The sequence below is a fragment of the Denticeps clupeoides genome, chromosome 8 (assembly GCF_900700375.1).
Source record: "Denticeps clupeoides chromosome 8, fDenClu1.1, whole genome shotgun sequence".
Lineage (NCBI taxonomy): Eukaryota > Metazoa > Chordata > Actinopteri > Clupeiformes > Denticipitidae > Denticeps > Denticeps clupeoides.
Window position 1 is genome coordinate 20,729,964 of NC_041714.1, and position 9,331 is coordinate 20,739,294.

At 46.9% G+C, this 9,331-nt stretch overlaps 1 protein-coding gene across 2 annotated transcripts; it reads left to right on the plus strand.

Annotated features, from left to right (window-relative positions):
* Window positions 1–1,688: 1,688 nt before the first annotated feature.
* eef1a1a (eukaryotic translation elongation factor 1 alpha 1a) lies at window positions 1,689–7,474 on the plus strand. Of its 2 annotated transcripts, none has more exons than XM_028989069.1 (8): window positions 1,689–1,799; window positions 2,883–3,068; window positions 3,541–3,720; window positions 3,884–4,180; window positions 4,261–4,411; window positions 5,170–5,426; window positions 5,514–5,748; window positions 6,628–7,474. In XM_028989069.1, exons 2-8 carry the CDS (start codon window positions 2,925–2,927, stop codon window positions 6,750–6,752), a joined length of 1,389 nt encoding a protein of 462 aa, XP_028844902.1. In that variant the 5' UTR covers window positions 1,689–1,799; window positions 2,883–2,924; the 3' UTR covers window positions 6,753–7,474. The 2 variants fall into 2 exon arrangements, with proteins under 2 accessions (XP_028844902.1, XP_028844903.1); XM_028989070.1 differs by lacking the exon at window positions 1,689–1,799 and adding an exon at window positions 1,946–1,969.
* Window positions 7,475–9,331: the final 1,857 nt, after the last annotated feature.

A 9,331-nucleotide genomic window follows, 5' to 3' on the forward strand; every position in this document is an offset into this window, starting at 1 on the left:
AATTGAGGAAGATCTTTTAATGGTACTGAAATGAATCTAGTTTGTAAGCATGTGTGAACAGTTTTGGGAGAGAAATGTACTTTTTCTAGTGAGTGCTAATGTCGTGCAGAACTGGAAGACTGTTTGGCCAAATTGCCTTATAGTTTGAAGAATGTAATTTCTGTTTCAAACCAACACAGAGAAAAACTGTACTACAGGTAGATTATTATATCAGTTACATGTAAATATTGTATGTAAATAATGGTACTAATGTTAATAAAAGAAAAGAGAAGGATGGATAGGGGAAGAGAGAGAAAAGCCGGGAACCAGGCTTCAGAGAGGCAGCCTGGCAGGAAGAGAGAGAAAAACCCAGAAGACCCCCCAGCTCCTGATGGAGGAGGAAAAGAAGAGAGCTCAGCGCACAAGAGACTTTTACTTTGAATTTGACTCCCAAAATCAGACCCCAGTCTGATTTGCCATTCAAGCGGGGATGGGGGTCGGGGGTTCTTCACCAAAGACAAAAGCCCAAAATGCCCCGGACCTGGAATTTCCCATCTTACACCACTGCCTTTCAGCAAACAGATGATAACCAGGCTGATATGATAACCAAATTCAAGCCCTTAAAACACTAGCACTTTAATTTTTTATTTAATCTTTCTTTTATCTTTATTTCAGTTCAGTGAAGCAGCAACATATTTTCAGTAAGTTACATGTCTTTGCGCTTCAAATAAAGAACTTTATGTGAACCAGATTGTTAGTTAATTATTCACAAGTCGATATTGCCTATATTGACAGCGATTTAAAAAAAGAGAAAAAAGGAACATGTAAAACTGCGTTGTTAAAGGCGATGCCGTCAAAGGTTAGGCGCACTAGTCTAAAAAGTTTGTCTAGGGCCCTGGGTAAAGTTATTCTGTGTTGGGATGGTGAGGGTGGGGCACGGGGACAGTGTTAACCACGCCTGCTTTTTGAGTTGAACCCTAGTTCGGTCTGAGGGCAGAAGGGCGCATGATAAATGCTGTAAACATAAAAAGCTAACACACTAAACGGTGGTTCAAGACATTCTTGAAAATTTCAGAATCCGGTTCTGTGCATGCGGCTAGATTTAGGGTTAAATTAAAATCAGGTCTAGGTTTAGGGTTAGTTTTAGGTTTAGGGTTAAATTCATGTCTAGGTTTAGGTTTAGGGTTAAATTTAGGGTTAGGGTTAAATTTAGGTCTAGGTTTTGTTTAGGGTTCTGTGCGTTCTGTGCATCCCTAGTCTAAAATATAAAAAACCTTTCTGAATTGTTTTCATGCATTGGTTTTCTGAGTTTTATTACTGCATGCTTTGGCTAAAAAAATAAAATTAATTAATTACATTAAATTATATTAATCTTCTATCTCCACGAGCCACAGGCACGTTAATGAAACCTATATATACCCATACAATACCATTATATAAAATATATACATCTGGACATTTTTTTTTTATTATTGATGGCAAGATTAACAACATATCTAAACCTATAGTTTACAAGTCGACAAAGACCATTTGGGATCAGAGGTGCTTCATAAAAGGCATCAAATAACACTTTGGTGCTGATAAATGTCAGCGATTGAATATGAAAAGCACGCCGATAAAAACGGCACGAATCCAGATCCACAGTGTCCAGAGTCGGGAAGGTCTCGGGAATAAAATAAATAAATAAATAAAAAAAGCCCACGTGTCCCGTCGGCCCCGTCACGCCGCCCCGTGCTGCGGCTGCGCGGCCCCGCAATAAAAGCGGACCGGCGGCGGCGCGCAGCCTCTTCTGCGTCGAGCCGCGTCGTGACCGCGCACAGGTAGGGCGTCCGTGGGGAGCGGGCGTGTGCGTGTGCGTGTCGGTGGAGGAGACGTCAGACGTGGGACGTGGGACGTGGGGGGACGGGGGACGGGACATGGAATAAATCCCCCGGACCGGCGGGCTGTTGGGTGACGCGGACCTCGTAGAAACCCCCCCCCGCCGTTGCTGGTATATGAGCGGCGCGCACCAGACAAGGTCCCTCGGTCGTCGGGTGTTTGGCTGTGACTATGACGTCATTTCATATTACATGTACGTGCATGTATGGTCGAGTCTGGCGTGCAGAATGAGCTGCAGCTTTTTTTTTTATAATTCATGCCCCCTCCCATCTGGTGCCACAGACCCACTGCAGCACCGCCCGTCCCCAGAAATGGCTGTTCCCGGGCTCCTCCTGGATCCTTGACAAAATGGAGGTGATGGAGGGACGTGCTTAGTCATTTCTGCCGATGCCGGAGAGACGCCGCGCATCGGTCTGGCCCGTTCTTTGGCGCAGGGGCGGCTCCTCGGCTCTCCGCTGCCAGCTGGCCGACGTCCTTCCTGCTCCGGGTGAACGTGGACGAGAATTGACATGCAGATCTAGTTCGGCCTCCGAACACGCCGCCGTGGTCACAGACGCGGCCGGTCTGTTTCCGGCGGCTCTGGCCGGCCAATGTGGCGTTAATACCGGCCAAAGTGGCCGCATTATTCTCATATTCTGCTGGAGCTGCGAATCGTGCTCTTGGCTGGGACGATCGGTGACGTGGTGTCCTTGTCCATGGTCCTGTTCCCTCCTCTCAGCTCGCAGCTTCCCTGCTTTAAAAATGGAGGCGTTTGAATGTCCCGGCAGGCAGAGAGAAGGATCTTCAGGAGGACGATCTTTCAAAAATGTTGTTGTCTTTTGTCACAGAAGCTGAAATAAGATAGGGACACGGTGGGAGTAGTGGGCATTTCTGTCACCTCCTGGAAGAAGGGCGGATGCCGGGCTCTTATTGGGCGGTCTAGGTCCGAACCGCAACCCTAGTGTTGACATGGACGGGTCCTTCTGTGTGTTGGAGGACACACACCGGACCGCCGCATGACTTCTCCCCGTCCTCTCGCCCTACAGAGTTCCTGAGATTCGCCTGACCTTTGACCCAGCCGCCTCGCCATGGGTAAGGAGAAGCTTCATATCAACATTGTGGTCATTGGCCACGTCGACTCCGGCAAGTCCACCACGACCGGCCATCTCATCTACAAGTGTGGCGGCATTGACAAGAGGACCATCGAGAAGTTCGAGAAGGAAGCTGCTGAGGTGTGTGAAATACCAGAGCGATAATCTGATTAAATTACTGTACCGGAGCGTATAGTAACAGCATAATATCATACATATAGATAGTAATAATTCATATATATATATATATAATTTAAAAAAATATATTATTACTATCTATATGTATGGTAATATGCTGTTACTATATATATATATATATATTTGGGTGGTAGTAGCCTAGCGGGTAACATACTCGCCTGTGAACCAGAAGACCCAGGTTCAAATCCCACTTACTACCATCGTGTCCCTCAGCAAGACATTTTAAGTTGCTCCAGGGTGGGACTGTCCCCGCAACTACTTATTGTAAGTCGCCCTGGATAAGGGCGTCTGGTAAATGCTCTAAATGTAAAAAAAAAATGAAAAAAGATATATTATATATTATATTATCTAAGTATTTTTTGATTTTTTGATATTGGGCATTTTTGACGCTTACTGCCGAGTGGCTGTGCTGCAGATGGGCAAGGGCTCCTTCAAGTATGCGTGGGTGCTGGACAAGCTGAAGGCCGAGAGGGAGCGCGGCATCACCATTGACATTTCCCTGTGGAAATTCGAGACCAGCAAATACTACGTCACCATCATCGATGCCCCCGGGCACAGAGACTTCATCAAGAACATGATCACTGGCACGTCTCAGGTTGGTGTTTTTCTGTTTTTAAACGGGGCATGAATATTAATCGGGGTTCTTTTATTTGGTGACGTCAGGGTTATCGATCTTCAGAAATAATAGGAATGGAATATACTGCGATGTTCCTGATAATTCCTGAGTGGTTTTCCATGTACCTCTGCTGTTTCTACAGGCGGACTGTGCCGTGCTGATCGTGGCGGCTGGCGTGGGCGAGTTCGAGGCTGGCATCTCCAAGAACGGCCAGACCCGCGAGCACGCGCTGCTGGCGTACACCCTGGGCGTGAAGCAGCTCATCGTGGGCGTCAACAAAATGGACTCCACCGAGCCCAACTACAGCCAGAAGCGCTACGAGGAGATCGTCAAGGAGGTCAGCACGTACATCAAGAAGATCGGCTACAACCCCGACACGGTGGCGTTCGTGCCCATCTCAGGCTGGAACGGAGACAACATGCTGGAGGCCAGCCCGAATGTGAGGAACGTCGCCGGTTTGCGTGCGTTGCCAGAGTTGGACTTTTTTTTTCATTCAATCTTTATTTCCGCGTGCATTAGATGGCCTGGTTCAAGGGCTGGAAGATCAACCGTAAGGACGGGAGCGTGTCCGGGACAACCCTGCTGGAGGCTCTGGATGCCATCCAGCCCCCAACCCGCCCCACTGACAAGCCTCTGCGTCTGCCCCTTCAAGACGTGTACAAGATTGGAGGTGAATGAACTAGCACAGAACCCGAAGCAGAAATATATCACCATAAAGGTTTTTTCATTTAATCAGAAGGGTGCTGATCTATATGTATATACATATTATACATATTTAAACATCTTAAGACACCATTTAATCTGAAGTTTGTTAACTTTGATTAAACTTATTGCTGTGGGGAACAGATGTCCTACAGCATTCACACCTGGGCAGCAGTGTAAAATATTCATTATGCCACTGCCTGGAACAAGGGCCACACACCAGCCCCAAAATATTAATAATGCATCTCATATACCTCAGTAATGATCAAATGTCAAAGTTACATTGTGAATATACTCTTTCACACATTGTACAGGGTGCTAGTAGCCTAGCGGGTGAACCGGAAGACCCAGGTTCAAACCGCACTTACTACCATTGTGTCCCTGAGCAGGACACTTAACCCTGAGTGTCTCCAGGGGGGGACTGTCCCTGTAACTACTGAGTGTAAGTCGCTCTGGATAAGGGCGTCTGGTAAATGCCGTAAATGTAGAGGTTTTATTATTAAACCCTCAAAATGGTCACTGTACCATAAAGTGTTGATCTGTCCACTTATCTGAAATATATTTCATTTTTATTAAATCAGCTGCTTATTTTATATTCCTGTGTGCAAAAAATGCATCAGCAGATACAGTTTAGGTGCAATAAGTTTGTTGTTATCTGTAAATGATTTTTAAAACTCGGCTGGTAGTGTTGAACTTGTAATATGTGCACGTTCTTGCTCCCACCAGGCATTGGTACTGTGCCAGTGGGTCGTGTGGAGACTGGCATCCTGAAACCTGGCATGGTCGTGACCTTCGCCCCAGTTAATGTGACCACGGAGGTCAAGTCCGTGGAGATGCACCACGAAGCCCTGTCAGAGGCGCTTCCTGGCGACAATGTGGGCTTCAACGTTAAGAACGTCTCGGTGAAAGATATTCGCCGAGGGAACGTGGCTGGCGACAGCAAAAACGATCCCCCTCAGGAGGCGGCTAACTTCACCGCCCAGGTTCGCTTAGCCCGACCGCGGTGATGCTAACGTTAGTACTGGCCCAGGTGGCTTGAAGGAGGTCAACACTGTGGCGTCCTCCTGCAGGTGATCATCCTGAACCACCCCGGGCAGATCAGCGCCGGCTACGCTCCGGTGCTCGACTGCCACACCGCCCACATCGCCTGCAAGTTCGCCGAGCTGAAGGAGAAGATTGACCGGCGCTCGGGCAAGAAGCTGGAGGACAACCCCAAGTCCCTGAAGTCCGGAGACGCCGCCATCGTGGACATGATCCCTGGAAAGCCCATGTGTGTGGAGAGCTTCTCTGAGTACCCACCGCTGGGTGAGTGGGGTCTTTCTATTAGGGGTGTCAAAATGAATCGTATAATCGATGCATCAGGATGCAGACGTGGACGATTCTGCATCGATGCAGTGCAGAACATAATCAATAATATCATGATGACGTGGAATTCAATTTCAGCCTGATCTGGGAACAGCGCCACTCCGGGTAGGAGTTTTACGCTGCACGTATTTTCACGTGACCAATTTGGACATTACACGTACCAAATATTACTGCTTTTATGTAATACAAAATGAAATAATACAAGGACCTCGGTTCCTCTGCTTGGTGGAGATGTCGATCTGCATCAGGACCGGGGCAGACGATTAACTCCGCCCACAACATAGTGCCGTGTGCATTTAAAGGAGAACTAGCGGTATATATAACTGTTACAAGGTGAGTGCGGACGTAATAAGTTTTTCTGCTCTGGAGCAAATCCGAGCGTCCACACAGGCGAACGAGACCGTAACTCTGGTATTTGGAAACATCGTGTGACCATGTAGAAAATGGCTGGGATGCATCGCAATCCATCAATATCGAGGCACTGCTAATCGTAATCGAATCGTAAGACCAGTGAAGGTTCACACCTCTACTTTCTACAGTATCATTTTTTTTTATATTTTGATATTATAAAAATTTTACATCAGCAGTGGCTGTTCTCAGAGTCATAAATGTTAGTTACAGTTTTAGTAAAAAAAAAAAAAAAGTCCTTTGTTGACTGTAGTCGTGCTTGATCAAAAGTGACACATGGTGGCCTAAGCATCAGAAATGTCTTTATGACAGAATTTTTATGGAATTAGTCGTATTTTTTTGTCCATCGAGATGAGTGAACCTTCTCTAAGGACGGATGCCCGAACTCTCTGTGTTGCCTCCGCTCTCCAGGGCGCTTTGCGGTGCGCGACATGCGTCAGACCGTGGCGGTGGGCGTCATCAAAGGCGTGGAGAAGAAAGCCGCCACCAGCGGGAAGATCACCAAGTCGGCGCAAAAGGCCCAGAAGGCCAAATGAATGTTGTGCTCAGCTGCCAACTCCAGAGCCGCCCATGGCATAGCAGAGGTCACCCAACTTTACTCACCTATCGGCTGTTTCAACACCATTGTCAGAGACTGGCTAGTTGTTACGATGCATCGCAAAAGCATACGGAGGAAAAAAAAAAAAAAAAAAAGGGTATGAGCATAATTCCGACTGTACGTGTTGACTATGGAGTTTTGTGTTTTGCACCTCATGGCACCTCAGTTTCACCCGTTGTTGTCGTCTTAGCTTACAATTAGTCGTCAGTGTGCATAGTTAAACGGGGATTTGACCTTAAACCATGTGTACGGGGTGGAATAATCCGGAACCTCCTCGTCGTTCTCTCTGGAGTGCAGTCTTAGTCGCGGTCTCGCGCCGTCGTCCTGCTTGTAGTGTTTGTTTGCGGTTTCGAGCTGCGACGACTTACAGAAAGATGGGAAAAAAAACACAAAAAAAACAGTTGTATGGATGTTCTAGCAGCCCTAAGATATATGTAACGTTTGAGCTTTAAAACGGAATGTCAAGTATATTTTCCAAACTTTGCCCCATGTGAATGCATGTGGAATTTGCAAGCACTTAATTGCTCAAATCTCCCTGCACTTTGATTGACATGCTGATGTTGCACAAGCACTTGTTGACTTTATTTTTCTTTTTGGCTCCAGCACCTTACTCCATCCATAAAGCTTTCATATCATAATAAAGATGATGGCAACAACCTCGTTCAGGCTCTCTTGGCTGTTTGTTGAGATCGTTGGACTGAACCCCCCTGCCATTGCATGCTGGTAAATGGGACCTTAATCTTTATGGACTGTCTCCAGCTAGCACGTCAGAATTTGTTTCAAACATCAAAAGCCAAACATTTCATATATATATATATATATATATATATATATATATATATATATATATATATATATATATATATATATTTTTCAAGACATAATTTTTTACAACACTGAATGCACTCAACGAAATGTGTCTTCTGCATTTAGCCCACCACACTTTAGTAAGCCGTGGGCATTCCTCAGGAGGGACGTTCGTTTACGAGCCCGCCAGGGCTTCCTGTTATAATCTCCCCAAGCCTGAGATGCAAAATAACCCTTGTAACCCCGTAGCCACGCGGAGGCGACTTTCTGTCCTCCCTCTTAATAAGAATATGGCTGATGTGTCAGTGGGAAAATACATGCAGAAGTTCTCCATCCAGCCAGTAGGTGGCTGTCGAGAGCGAATGTTCAAGATGGTGTGTGTTAGTGCAGCCTGTTGGCGCACAGCAACTACACAGTTGTTATGTATTATTCAGCACAACCAGAAACCCACCATCCCACATCTTAAAGCATCGGGCTCCTTTTGTAACAGGACTAGTTGAAGAAAAGACGTGTTTGGTTTATAAAACGCTTCATTTTGAGGACCCAGAAACACAATGTGGCCCGGTTCTTATTGCTCCACAGCTGGATAAGAGGTCTTTGTAGCCTCACGTGGCTTTGCGTGCGTGGCGTTGACCTGGTCTCTGGTGCGGGTCTCCTCAGGGTTCTCCCGTTGCCCGAAGGCATGCCGTGAGTCACCTACCATCATTAAGTTTGCTGAAGACACCGTCGTGGTGGGCCTGATCTCTGGCAACGACGAGACAGCCTACCTGGAGGAGGTTGGAAATCTGGAGAACTGGTGCCAGAGGAATCTCCACCTGAACGTCAGCAAGACGAAGGATAGTGTCTTCAACAGGAGCCCAGTGGAGAGAGTGGACAGCTTCCAATACCTCGGTGTTAACATCACGCAGGACCTGTCATGGTCCTGTCACATCAACACCATGGTGAAAAAGGCAGCATCTCTACCACCTCAGACGCCTGAGAGACTTTAGACTCCAAGGTGCTCAGGAAGTTCTACTCCTGCACCATAGAGAGCATCCTGACGGGAAACATCTCAACCTGGTTCGGGAACAGCACCATGCAGGACAGGCAAGCCCTACAGATGGTGGTTCCATCAGCTGAACGCATCATCTGTACCAAGCTCCCTGACCTTCAATCAATCTACAGCAAGCGGTGCTGTACCAGGGCCAGGAAGATGGTGAAGGACCTCAGCCACCCCAACAATGGACTGTTCTCTCTGCTGCGATCAGGGAAGCGAGAGAGAACGAGGAGGAGCTTCTTCCTGCAGGACATACGACCTTCAACCACATCAACACTTTAATACTCTCCAGCACTTTCAACCACTTCTGGAATTAATTCCCCCAGACATTTGCACACTTTCACAAAAATAGAGTTGAAAACATACAATTTTAATATTTTGGTTTATGTCTGCAATATTTGCATATTTGCAATATTGAGGTAAACAGCAGTCGCTCAATCATTTCACTGCATAACATCATACCGTGGATGACTGTGTACGTGGCAAATAAAAAATGAAATCGAGTGTTCAGTGATGTGCAGTCTTTTTTTAGTAGTTTGAGGTATTTCGCGAGGTTGGACGATCCAGATATTACAAGCGGAGGATAAACGCGCCGCAGCCCGGAATAATAATAGACAGGGACCGTCGGGCGTGGCTGAATTTAAACCCGCGCCGCGCGCCGCGTAGCCCTTCCT